Genomic DNA, 13,920 nt, shown 5'->3' with positions numbered 1-13,920 from the left:
TCCAACCTCACAGAGCTTCTGCCATCACTGATCTACTTCTCAAGCCATTAAGGAGCCCAAACATTATCCGTTCAACACTTAGGACTGCTTCAGCTGGGGCTTGATAATACGAAAAAAAGCCAACAGAAAAGATACTGATGTGATAAGCTACAGCCAGGTCTCATTTCTGCTAAATTATGTCTCAGCAGAAAGAGCATCAAGGAATGAAGGAGCCTATGGGGATTTTCTTAGAGAATTCAACCTCACACCACTTCGGAGAACATCAACAGTTTCCATTCCCACCTGTTTATCTCGTCCTCACCTCTTAAGGCCCTTCTCCATTTGTCAAACACCTCCATAAAAGTCATTCAAAGCTATCACACACATCCCCTGCTTTTGCAGCCCTCACAGGAAAATTGATATGCTAATAAGAAAACCCAACAAGTTCTTACTATTTTTTTTCTCAACTATACAATTTTCCTGTTCCTGCATGCTTTCATTTATAGGTTGCAAGGTCTTCAGGGCAGGGACTGGCTCATTCAGGACCTTGTTTTGTGCTCATCACTTAGACAGTATGTAATAAATAATGGCATGCCTGAGTTACAGCTGCACTGGGAACCAGCACTGGCTTTCTCAGCTCCAGTGCAATCATACAGATAATGCTATGCTGTCATGTCACACCAAACATGTTAATTGTATATTATACAACTTTCAGTAGAACTTCACTGATTTTAAATGTACCTGCCATTGCTTTCAAGAGCAGCATTGGGAAAAATGTATTTCATCCAAAAAAAAAAAAAAAGGAAATGTCATGGCAGATACATTATTCCTATTAGCGTGGAGCAGGCCCCTGCAAGTCTTGTATCTCAGTACAAGTGTCACGCAGAAGGGCTCTAAGACTGTTCTCTGTCTGCTCATTTTCCACTGTTTGTAGCCATCAGTTATCTATTTGTAATGACATGGAACTCACCAACCCCCGTACGTCCTCTCCTTGCATGTTTTGCCGTATTTAACTTGCCCTGGGGATCACTAGGCATTGTATCCACCAGCACTAGACTGGGTGGTATTCACACGACGCAGCATCCAGCACCTCGCTCGGCCAGCCAGTCTCCCTGGACTCGATGAGCTGTCAATGGAAAGCAGCAGGCTCCTTCCCAGAGGCCAGTTCAGAGCAAGAAACGAACTGCAGAGGCTCGCAACCACCTCTCCTCTGGCTCCAGACACACCCCAACATCACCCACCTTCCTGATCGCCTCTTTAGTACAATACCAACCAATCAACCAACTCACTCCTATTCATTTGCCTGGTGCCTTATGCCCAGTACTTGAGAGAATGAATGGATGCTCTAATGGCTAACCCAAGAGTGAGGTCACCTGCAGCCTTATCACATATTTTCCAGGGAATGCAGTGCAAGCCTTAGCCTATCCCCTCCCAGCGCCACAGATAGAACAATACTCCCTGCCAGCCCCCCCACACTACGGATACATGCATTAAAGAAGTGGAGGTGTCCAAAATCCATACCCATGGGGACCATAAAAATATAAAGCATATGAATCTTGGTTCATACATGTGACAAAGAAATTGCATCCGAGAGGCAGTATCTGTGAGAATGGTTCTGGCTGACGTGCTGCCAGGTTTGACATGGCGCAGCCTGCAGTGACAGAGGGTCACTTTGCACTCCTGGGCTTGCAGCACCACAGCTGTGTTTATGTCCCCAGGTAGGGCTTACAGCTGCAACCCTAATGAAAAGCAGCAGCTTTAGTACAGTTAAATGACTTTTCTTCTCTTTTACAAAATTCTTTCTTGACTCCTAATGTCACCCGACTGCAATTTGGTGTCACATCAATATTTTCTGCTTTCACTTTCCAAACACAAATCTCCCCTCAAGTCTTCACCACAATAAATAATTTTGACCCGAAAAAAGCTTTATGTTGGCCTATGCAGCTCTTCATCTGCACAAAAATCTTTAATGAAGTCCCACCCTAAATGTGGAACATCAAACTTCCAATTTATTTATAGAACAAAGGTATAAAAGGATCAGAGCCCTGCACAATGTGGATGAAATTACATACCTAGGAACTATTTGGTGACGTCGGGTATTTTCCCTGTGCCTGTGCAGCCTCTCAGTCTCTCCTCCTTCATGCAGCTCAGCATTTTGCTTCAAAGGCGTCTGGGCTGCTTTAAAAATTTCCCATGCAGCACTGATGGGTGGGGCAATTAGGTGTGTTGGCATTTCGGCTTTTTAATTAAAAGTTATACTATAAAGCAGCCTGGGCCTGCCCAGTGCTGAACCAGGGTTAGGGCAGAACTACAGATCCTCTGCCTTTGATGGCTGACAGGAGCCTACTGCATTCCTCTCACCAGGACACACAGGATTCCCTCACATTGCAGGGGAAAAACATTAGAAGGTGCTCATTTATCTTTAAAACAACTCACTCCTATTAAATCTGACATCAAATGCACACCACCAAGTGGTCTCTGTGTGAAACACTGACAAAGTGAAGGACTAGACCTGAACAGACTACAATTCACAAGAGCTTACACAGAACATGCAAGGGAAGGAAGGAAAAAGAAAAAAACAACAACAAAAGACAAGACCTTTCTTCCAATTCAAATGATCGGACGAAAGGATGGAGAAACACAGTGGTGTCTCTCTGACCACTGCTAACAGCACATGCGTAAGAGAAGAAACAGGAGGGCTGAGGGGAACCTCTCCACGCGGGGTTTCTGGATCCTAAACCAGACAAAGAAGTTTGCGCCTGACTGCGCTTGTATTTGCTGAAGGAACAAAGCCACTGTGGAAACCAAAAACATTCTCTGCCTTCTGGTGTTGTGGAGGGTACTGCACGTTAAATACTGCGTGATCATTTTATTCAAATATTCATTCACTATTGTAATTCATTCACTGCACACTTTCAGCAGTAGGTCTGGGGGGGTAAGCCCATCCTGTGGAGAGTCACAGGAGTAAGCGAATTGAACAGTCAAAGCAGCCATTCACAATATTATTATCCTCATTTCGGGCACCTTTAGAAAAGGCTGCGTGATTTCAGGTATGCAAGCCACCTATGCCAAACCACAAGTATTCATTTATGTCCTAAAAAGCCTTAGTGCTAAAAATCAAAGTCAAATAAATACACTCTTCTTATTTATTGCTTATTTTTGAGGTGATTAAGTAAATAAATCTCTCATTAACTTTGATAACTGTTTCATGCATCAAGTGATTTTCTTTAAAAAAAAAAAAAGTAAGTCTGTGACAATTTTGAAAGATCAAAAATCTTTGTTTGGAAGATTTTGCCAATTCCATAGCTCTAGGGGGTCCACCAGCAAGCTTGTTTATGAGGAAGAGAAATTACAAAGCATATTTTAAACATCAAAGACAACAGTGTAATATGGTTTCTAAGCCGTTACATCTTCGATCAAAATGTTGGTAGATGCAAGGAAGATCTGAGCGTTCAGGATGTTGCATTATACACCCAGTCAGCTGAAGATCAGATCAAATTTTTTGCAGAAACCTCCCTCTGGTGGTAAAGAGGGAATTAAAATACTATATATTAGATTAAAATACATACATATTAGCCTACCTACAATAGACTGTTCAAGCCTTACGAAATAAATATGAACTCTACAAAAGTCAGACAAGGAGGGGGAAGCCAGGTACTATTGTGTCCATTCCATACCGGGAATACAAAAAAATCCAAAAGCAAAAAAAAAGCCTCTGAAACTTAAGTTTCCCTTCGCTACTCAAAACTGCTGTGAGTTCCAGCAGAGGTCCAAATGCAGTATTTTAAAAATCAGTCATATGACAGCCATAATAAAATACAAACATACATCTCAAATTACAGTGGAATTTTGTTTTGCTGGGCTAGTACTTCAGGAAGTGAATTTGGTTAGCTGGGTTTTAGAGGGCAAGTTATTTAACTCAAATAAAGCATTGTTAAGAATTAATTTTCAGACCAGTACTGCTGAAGATGCAAGCATAGCTTTTAGCAGAAGAGATACTTTCTTCCAACTAGTGAGGGTTTAGCGCCTTCCAGAAACCTGGTGAGTTTTGCAGCGAACGAGCGTGCACACTCAGAGAAGGAGACACTCTTCCCTTTGCATTTTTTAATACGCAAACTATGTAAATCACTAATTCTGCTAAGTAAGCAAAGGCTCAGGGTCCTGACTCGTGGCACTGTTAGTGAGATACACAGCCTTCAAGCTGTAAGTCAAAAGTTCAAATGTAGCCCAGTACTGATGAAACACAAATTTTTCAGTGATTCGCTAGTGCCAGCCCAGCTGTGGCAAATCACCTCCACACAGTGCCAGGCCAGCGCACTGCAGTCAGCTTCTGAACATAACTGCACGTGTCGTAAAGACACAAAGCTGAGTGAGGGAGCTGCTTCTGTACACTGCTGCCTGCCAGAGCACTGAAGAATTTAATTTTCCAGACCTACAAGAGAAAGGAAAAAACAAACCAAAGCTAGAAACACCCAAAGCCTTCAAGAATTCCAACAGCTCTTGTGAGGTGGAACTTCTGAAGACAATTAGCCAACTCCCTCGATACTACCTCTGAAATCCCAGTGACCAAAAACAAGTGCTAGTTTAAATATTAAAAGGGACACTCTGGGTTGCACATCAAGCCCCGAAACTATTTCAGTATGAAATAAGACAATTCAGAAAGATGCCTGTGGTGTCAGCATTAGCTCAGTTAGAACATGCATGCAGAATAGCCATGAAATATGCTGTTTCTACAGGCTTTTCTATTCATGTGCTCCAAAAACTGCTTAGGAAGAGAAGCAGTCTTAACAAAGTTTCACTGCCACCAGGAGTGTGCAACCCCATGACCAGAATTTTGCTTCTCAGGTCTGGCCCAGGAAGCCTATGGAGTGACCTGTATAGAACGGTCCACTGGATTTTTGGAGACCAACTATATTTACCTTGTTATCAAAATTGAGCCCAATGGTATTAGAATCACCTGACTCAGGAATGGAATACCAGACGTCTTAAACCATACATACAGCATATAATAGGCAAACATGTTTTTCTGTCAGACTACAAATTCATTGAAGAGCATTCATAGCTCTCTGTTACTCAGATTACACTTGGCAGAATTCAGGATCCAAGTGCAATACAAATGACAGCAGTTTCCAGCAGTCCAGGTTTTCTGGTCCTCAAAAACAGAAAGACAAAAAAACCTTCCACCCCTTGAGTCCATAACTCCTTTTCATAACTGTTAAACTTATAGAGAGATATAAATCAGACCTGACCTTACTAAGCTGGACTCTACCTGTAACAGGTTAAAACTGGCATTATTGCAAAGCTGATCGAGAACTTGGGACATTGAAGCATACTTGCTATGGTCAATCCTTACTTTTAAGGTAATAGGTATGAAAAATAAGTAAGTTTAACAACACTAATACAGTCTTTTAAAGTGTTTTTTTAATTACAAAAGTTCGTCAAATGAGTATTTACAAAACATTGAGCCTTTCAATTCTGTTATCAAAACCTGCTGAACACAGGACACATAAAACTTAAAGCAGAATATTATACAAATCTAAAATATAGTAATATGTCAGTAAAATTCATGTGATTGACTTAATAAAAACTACACCATTTCCCAAATAGGAAAGATAAAATATGAACCAGCACAGCTTGAACTGAATATGCAGACTTCCAGTAGATTCATTAGAGACAGCCTCTGGGTAGTTCATCTAACAGCCTAGTAACTGATGATAGGTCAAACCCACGGCTCAGCCGTTCAATGTAAATTGTACATATAAAATCCACAGATATTTTCAAGGTCTCACTCTTAGCCTTTGGAAAGATGTTAGAATTAACTCAATACAATTGATGCCATCTTTGTCTCGGAGCATTTCTGTATAAGGGTTTAACTTGTCTGCCCAAAGGACAAAAAGAATTTCAATTCTGCTGTTGGACAAAAAGAACAGACACTTTTAATACGGCGGACCTCAAATTTAAAAAGAATTTTTTCTACCAGGCTACATATATTGAGTGTCCTTTGATATCACAGACAGAAAGCAAGGAAAAATCCAGATGACTCAAACCATGATAGAGAGCAGGATACTGTAAACTCTTCAGAAATCCATGTATTTGCTTGCACAGAATCTTTACTCGGTGCGTTCAGAGAAAGGCAACATGTACCTCATCCAGTGTCTGATATAAATAGGTAAGAAGACTGGTATGCATATGGTTAGCTTCATTACGCAAAAGAAAACCAAGCGGAAATCTGTACGTGGTTTTCTTTCCTTGTCTCAAGCATACCAGATTTCAGATCAGATGATGTTTCACCCTGATCAGTAACAGAAGGAAGCCTTCACATCCAGGCCAGCCGAATGCTTCATTTCACTGCGTCACTGGCAAAGCAACATTAACAGGCACCTGGCTAGGCTGTTGTGCTGGTGACCCATTACTGAGAGGTTGTTGTGGAACAGCAGCTGATTCCATTTTGCTGATGTGTGTTATGAAGCGTAACCGAAGTTTCAAAGCTGGTCTTAAATTACAAATTATTTTCTCAACCTGTTAAAACAAGATTTAAATATTTAAAAAAGATAGACAGAAATACATTTGGTAAAACAGAAGTATTTTGACATATGTCATTACACAAACATCACATTAGTACAACAAAAAAAAGAGGAAGATATAGTAAATAGTGGTATTTATGTTAGTATTTTATTTACCACATTAACTTTTGGACCTCTTTTGATAACCCACCTTAACAACCCTCTCCCTGGCGTAACAGTTCTACACGAAAACTTTGTAAAACAACTCACACAACTGACACTTTTAAAAGTGCACACTGTTATAAACTAAACTTGAACTGGGTGAATGGTTTTCCACTAAACATGGATGCCTTCCTGCTTTTGTCACATGTCAAGTTATATTAACGAGTCAGAAATCACGTAAAAACTTAAAAGATACAGATAGAAATGAGGAAAAGTTATGAAATATCCAATAGCTTTATTTCTAGTGATTGCTTTAATAATAGTACTTAAAGCATCCTCAGGCTGTACCTTAAATCTTAGACTACAGAAATTAGTCCTGAAATCTGAGATACCTAGTCTAGTGCATCTGAGGCTTGTAAATGTGCAGAAATGCACCAACTTCCTAATTTGCACATAGAGACTAGTCAACTGCTAAGCATTTTGCTGTACTGCTACCTATGAAATCAATTCATTGAAAGATTAAATAGCTATCTGGATAATTACAGTATCAATATCTACTGTTTACTTACTTGGTCTTTCACACTGTCACCTGTAAACATATACTTCATGTGATACAAGAAGTCACATATAGGATCCATATAGTTCAGATGTGAGCTGTACCGATCTGCGTTCAGGAGCATTTCATAAAACGCCACTCCAATCTGTTTCCACAGACACAAAAAGCACTCCAAATGAAAACAGGTTTTAAAATGCTTTAGAGTAGAAATACAGTTAAACAGTGTAATAAATATATGTACTGCTTTTTAAGTATCTGTGATTCCCAGCTATTCACTTTCTTACAAGGACAAATGGGCAGGTCTAACGCATCCCATTATGCTTAACCAAATGATCCCATTTTCCCAAGTTAACTTCCAGTGAGTGCAATGATGGTATTTTGGTACGTGCTACATAGTTAATGCTTAAACATCATCGACTGCAATATGGTTTGAGTAAGCGCCTACAAAATTTTCAAAAGTAGACCTTAGTAAATAACTAGGAAAAGTTTAGCACAAGATTTGAGTCTTCTAGAGAGAAGACACTACAGTTTACTGCATTCAGCTTGAATCTAGACTCCAGCAAGGTCTTCAGCAAACGCATACACTGCATTTTAATGGTTCAGACATCCTCTACAAAGAGTTTACAATTACAGTGTTTGAATATACTTATCAAGGAAGTGTTGGGTGCAAACGTATGTGCACTTATGACCATTCAAGATGGCAAAGTGAAACTCGAACTTTGTGCTTGATGATTTAAGTCAGATGATAGTTGCTGCCTACTTTGAGGGTAGCAACTCCTCACAATTTCCTCACACTGAAATCAACTCCTCGCAAAGAAAAAGGGGTAGTATGGGCATGTTAAGAAGCATGAAAAGATGACAGCTTTTCAACCTTTCTTGTGTTTTGGTTCAATACCTAGAATGTAGGCACAGAAAAAATGTCCTTCCTGATGAAGGAAGAAAGAAACCAGTCAAAGCAATACCTACTAGCAATTTATAGTATAGTGTTGTACAGGAATCTATAAAATCATACTGATCCATGCCTAAACAGTACTTTCTGCTGCTCTCTTGCACTTTTACTTAAGCACTGCTTTATGAAAACACTTTTTGGAGTTACTTTTACTGTAGCTTTAAGTAAAAAAAAAGAAAAAAAAAAGAAAAAAAAGGCATTCCTAAAGAATTGTATATGTATGTTTTGCTTCATACTTCCAAAGTATACTTAAAAAGAACCAGAAAAGACCATAACTCAGGGGTAAAACTGAAGGAAATATGTAAAAGAAGTATACAAAAACATTGACATATTATTTTGCTGATGACACAAAACTGGGAAGAGCGGCTGATACACCAGAAGGCTGTGCTGCCATTCAGTGAGACCTGGATAGGCTGGAGAGTTGGGCAGAGAGGAACCTGATGAAGTTCAACGAGGGCAAGTGCAGGGTCCTGCACCTGGGGAGGAACAACCCCATGCATCAGTACAGGCTTGGGGTGGACCTGCTGGAGAGCAGCTCTGCGGAGAGGGACCTGGGAGTGCTGGTGGGCAGCAAGTTGACCATGAGCCAGCAATGTGCCCTGGCTGCCAAGAAGGCCAATGGGATCCTGGGGTGCATTCAGAGGAGTGTGGCCAGCAGGTCGAGGGAGGTTCTCCTTCCCCTCTACACTGCCCTGGTGAGGCCCCATCTGGAGTACTGTGTCCAGTTCTGGGCTCCCCAGTTCAAGAAAGAGATGGAACTACTGGAGAGAGTCCAGCGGAGAGCTAGGAGGATGATGAGGGGACTGGAACATCTGTCCTATGATGAAAGGCTGAGGGAGCTGGGCTAGTTTAGCCTGAAGAAGAGCAGGCTGAGAGGGGACCTTATAAATGCCTATAAATATCTTAAGGGTGGGTGTCAAGAAGATGGGGCCAGACTCTTGTCAGTGGTGCCCAGCGACAGGACAAGGGGCAACGGGCACAAACTGAAGCATAGGAAGTTCCATCTGAACATGAGGAAGAACTTCTTGACGGAGTGACGGAGCACTGCAAGAGGCTGTTGAGAGAGGTTGTGGAGTCTCCTTCTCTGGAGATATTCAAGACCCACCTGGACGCAGTCATGTGCAGTCATGTGCAGCCTACTGTAGGTGACCCTGCTTCGGCAGGGGGGTTGCACTAGATTATCTCCAGAGGTCCCTTCCAACCCTGACCATTCTGTGATTCTGTGATTTAACCACGTGATACCGTTTCTTACAGTATCCTGTGTTCATGATATACCCAAAAACATGGGAACAAAAGTCACACAAGTCTTCTCCCCCTGCATATGCATCCCTACACTTTTTGACTTCTTCACAAAACACTGCATGCAAACTAAGTATTTTAGAAAGAACCGGGGCCAGGGGGAGAGCTGCAGCACAGGAACTAATGGGGACCTAAGAAGGTTAAGAGTGTAGTCCCCAGCAGAGACATTGGTAACTGGGGATGAAAAAGTAATCAGTAGTGCTAGTAGACCTATATGTTATGTCGGTTGGACTCTAGAGGGAGACAAAAGGCATACCTGACATAAAGGCTTTGTGTATATTTACTGACAGCACAGACATTTAAATACTTAGGATTCCCAAGGTAAGCTCTTCTTTCTAGAAGGGTCTCTGCTACCTGCTGTTTTTCAGCTCATTTGCCTATTGGCCAGCTCCATCTCTTTTCTCCTCCCCTACTCTTATCCACACTGATATGAATGTAAGAACCACCTTGTGCTCCTCCATCCTCACAATTCAGCTCTTGAATTACTCCCTTCCCCTGCATGGAAGCTTTTAATACAGGCAGTAAGTCTGATGCATATTTTACATGCAGTTTGAGAACCAAAGAAAACATGTATTGCTTGCTATTTTTGAGGTTGTATTTAAAAAAAAAAAAAAAAAGCAGTTCTAGGTGTTTTATCTTGAACCAAGCTGACAAGATTTCACTTAACTGGGTAGCTGAATACCAACTCAGCAATTCAGATCCTTGAAAATGGTGTTTAATTTATATAGAATTTAATTCTGAATATTTATCAAATATCTCTATCAGATTCTGCCTTTTAATATAATTGTGAAGTTAAAATAATATATACTGTATATAGTAGACCAAGAACTACACTTTACCTCTATCATGCATCGTGTCCTCTCCTGCTGGAACCGTTGTAGAAAAGGACCAACAAGGTGGTAAACGTAGAGTAACTGGAACTCTGTTTTCACTATGGGTATTAATACTTCTGTGAGGAACCTGTAGTATTTCAAGACACTTAGTACTTCATGATTCTATGATTCCACTGGATATTTGGTTTTTTACCCCTTCTGTCCCCTACCCCAAATTCTAGCCAAAACATCACATTTTCTCTCACAGCTTTGGGTCTTCATGTTAGAAAATACAATGTAGGTATGCAAATGTTAGTTATTTCAAAAATTAGTCATTTCAGTGAAGCTCTAGAACGTTTCCAGGCATTATCACTGGACTGGAACAGGGAACAATTCTAAGCTTAGCAGAACGTTACACACAGTCAAAAAGCTGTCCTCTAATGTTTTCACACTAGCATTAAATCAAGGTTCAGGTTTAATGGAGAGGAACACATCATACCACCTTCATTTTTGTCCAATATTTTAAGACTTAGTAAGTGAAGTCTGTTAGTTCTCTCATTAACATGGCACTGGGGAAAGTCTAATCAACTGTTTCATGCAGTCATATTTTTCACTTGCTTTAATGATTAAGCGGACCACTACCACACCCTTCAGTGAGCAAAGTATCTCAACTCACAGCTAGAGGGTGCTTGCTAGAATTAAGGATACATTTACTGATTACAGTCGATGCTTTAGGAATATTCTACAGTCAATGGTTTAAGAAACATTGAAATTAATAAAAGCATAAAAGCTAATGAAGATAAAAAAGAATCATTAAAGGCAGTCACACTCTAGATGAAAGCTCTGAAGCATATAGATAACAAGAATGATGTCAGTCGAAGAGGGAGCTGGAAAAAAAACTTGTGATCTACCTGGTAAGTTTTGGAGCTCCCCTGTACACATATGCTGGTATAAGTGCTACAGATACAGCTTTGTTATCTACAATATGCATGCAATTTAAAAGACAATTTAAATCACCAAATATCACTACACCTACTTAGGAATGAGAGAAAGCTGTCCAATGCTAGAATGATGCCAGACAGCATGTGCCAAAGCCAAGGTGTAGCTACAACTCATCTCGGAATAAGACTGGTGACATGCTGTGAAGTCAAACAGCTGGAACGGGTAACCAACCCACTCTGTCTCTGATGTCAAGCTGGGACTGTTGATAACGCTCACAATGCGATCATGGAGCACAATCCAGTATGGCTCCTGCAAAAAACAAAGAGTTGGCAATGCTTCTGAAAAGAACACCATCCAAGACAATGCTTCCTCATCTCCTTCTACTATCACTGCATTTCTAAAATGTTTTCAACTACATGGCAGCTTATAGCCCTGTCTGACAAACACGAAAATTCAGAAGCACAATACAGAAAGCATCCATGTCAGTGGATGTGGCAAACTCGAGGGTGTGGCATTATCAAGACATATTTCACCAATTTAATTATTTAGCTAGTAAATATAAAGGTCTCCAAAAGCAGCAGAGCAGAGGCAAAAAGCCTTAATGGAAGGAGACTGAGAATTTTCTGAGTGTTCTCAGTACAGGCACAAGCAGACCCAAAATCCAAGATGGAAACAAGAAACAAAAACAGGTAAAAAAGTCAAACAGATGAAGATGCAGGGAGATGGAACAGGACGAATAGAAAGAAGCATAAAAATATATAAGGATTTAACCCATGTTGGCTTTCTTCCAAGAAAAGGAACCATTTTATTGGGGAAGAGAAGTCGCAAGGAAAGGATAACCACTGCACATATAAGCAACAGGTAAGCAAGATCAAAATTATTCAGGCAGTCCTGGTCAGGTATGAAGTGTCATTGTATTTAGAAGAACAAAATGTCTACTGATATTTGAGCTCTAATACTGCATATATTTGCTTTTGCAGTTTGAGGCACATTTCATTTACGTGGTTTAAGAGATACAGGATGTGCGAGTGCAAGCATTAATAGAAAATTAGCTTTGCATCAGAACCCTTACAGACCTTATTTCATAGTTCCAGTTCTCCATTGATACTACACACACGGCATTTAACTATGTTTTTAAATAGGAATGATATACTTCTTTTCACCCTACCCTCAAAACATAACAGAAAAACAGAAAACCTGGTCATTTTTCCCATGCTGGAGGAAGAGATCTTTCTCAAACACGCAAGTAGCCTTCTGAACAGCTCTCTGTGGAATCTACGGATGTTGGCTATCACATTGCAAACTGCATATTTTTTTTACAACATACAACAGAAAGACAATAAACCTTACATTGAAGAAGATATTTTTTTATTTTAAAATACAACATATTGACTCACTGGTAAGGCTGTGATTATCAGTCCAATTGCATTCATCCAAGCTGTGATATTCTCTCTAGGCACCAGGGGCTGACTGGGAACAGAGAAAAAGAAAACTGAAGCTCTGAAATCCACACCTGCAATTTGTGCTTCTAGTGCATCTAAAGACAAGGTATACTCATGCAGAGAATATTTCTCCATTTGAGGGAACTATACACGTATAGTGTATTTAGGAGAGGCAACAGATGGTATAAATGCCATTGTGATGTTGCTTGCAAAACTTTATTCAGGCCTAATTTCGTGTTAGTAGATTCAAAGGCTGTTATCACACTGTTCTTCCTACCGAACAGGCTTCCTTGCTTAACAGTTACTTGTCCCTATGGACTCCTTCCCTCCATGTGCCCCAAACAGAGCTAACAACAATACATTACGAAGATGACTGAGGGTGAAAACAAATCATTTGTTTGTCATTACTCAAAGATGAAACAGGAATCACTGCAAGAATACTAGGTGCTTTCTTTCACTTCAGTTCTTTTATCAGTGGCTGAGCAAGGAACAGCACTATAGGTCAGACTTAATGCATCACAACAAAAGGCTAGCCTTGGCGCACCACTCTCTTTCAAAGTACTTCTGATTTTACATTAGTATCAGAAGGATTCAGAGTCCTGCCGAATACCTCTTGCCCCTTTCTTTGTGTTCAAAGATACTGTGATATTAACTGATGAAATGTCCTCCTCCCAGGACAGCTGAAAGGAGAACAGACTTTTTTCCAGCTTCTGTGCCGCTGAACCCCCCCGGGACAAGTTCTTTGCCTGTGCGAGGTCTTCCCTCTGTCTTTTAAGCAGATCATGCTGAGTCAACTGTTCCTGAAGCACACACAGTCCACTACAGCACAGAAACCCAACACATGATTTTTCTGATTGATTCCTACAGCACTTTATATATAAAACACTTTATATATAAAATTTAAAGTATTCATGCTTAACTACAAATTTATAAAAACCTAGAAAATTAGTACCACATACCACCGTAGCAATCTGCTAATTATGTAGTATATATTGCAGGAAACAATTTCAGAGAGCCAACATACCTCTTCAGCACAACATTCAGTAGTGCGTTGCCCACATCCTTCCCTGGAACAGCCAGAGCCATGAGCTCAACACAAGTAACATGGAGAGCATGGGCAGCTGGGTTAGGAAACTCATTGAATCTCCAGTCACAATTTGGAAATGGACCAGGTGATTTGCCTGCCATAGGTGACAATGATTAAGGAAAAAAGCTGTCCCCAACAGAGACTAGTGTAAGGAGCATGCTGCTTAAAGCTATATGTATATACCACACT

At 40.5% G+C, this 13,920-nt stretch overlaps 1 protein-coding gene across 3 annotated transcripts in view; it reads right to left on the bottom strand.

Moving 5' to 3' along the window:
* Nucleotides 1-5,389: 5,389 nt before the first annotated feature.
* The window catches only part of MED23 (mediator complex subunit 23), a 42,326-nt gene continuing 33,795 nt past the window's right edge, over nt 5,390-13,920 (bottom strand). For all 3 annotated transcript variants that reach the window (XM_075414047.1, XM_075414048.1, XM_075414049.1), the window contains 6 exons: nt 13,669-13,834; nt 12,600-12,672; nt 11,297-11,511; nt 10,288-10,408; nt 7,214-7,345; nt 5,390-6,498 (listed from right to left, as the gene is read on the bottom strand). In XM_075414047.1, coding sequence (XP_075270162.1) covers nt 6,325-6,498; nt 7,214-7,345; nt 10,288-10,408; nt 11,297-11,511; nt 12,600-12,672; nt 13,669-13,834 — 881 coding nt within the window. In that variant the 3' untranslated portion in view covers nt 5,390-6,324. The remainder of the gene's footprint in view (nt 6,499-7,213; nt 7,346-10,287; nt 10,409-11,296; nt 11,512-12,599; nt 12,673-13,668; nt 13,835-13,920) is intronic.

This window comes from Opisthocomus hoazin, chromosome 2, assembly GCF_030867145.1.
Source record: "Opisthocomus hoazin isolate bOpiHoa1 chromosome 2, bOpiHoa1.hap1, whole genome shotgun sequence".
Classification (NCBI taxonomy): Eukaryota; Metazoa; Chordata; class Aves; order Opisthocomiformes; family Opisthocomidae; genus Opisthocomus; species Opisthocomus hoazin.
This window is presented reverse-complemented; position numbering and strand designations above follow the sequence as displayed.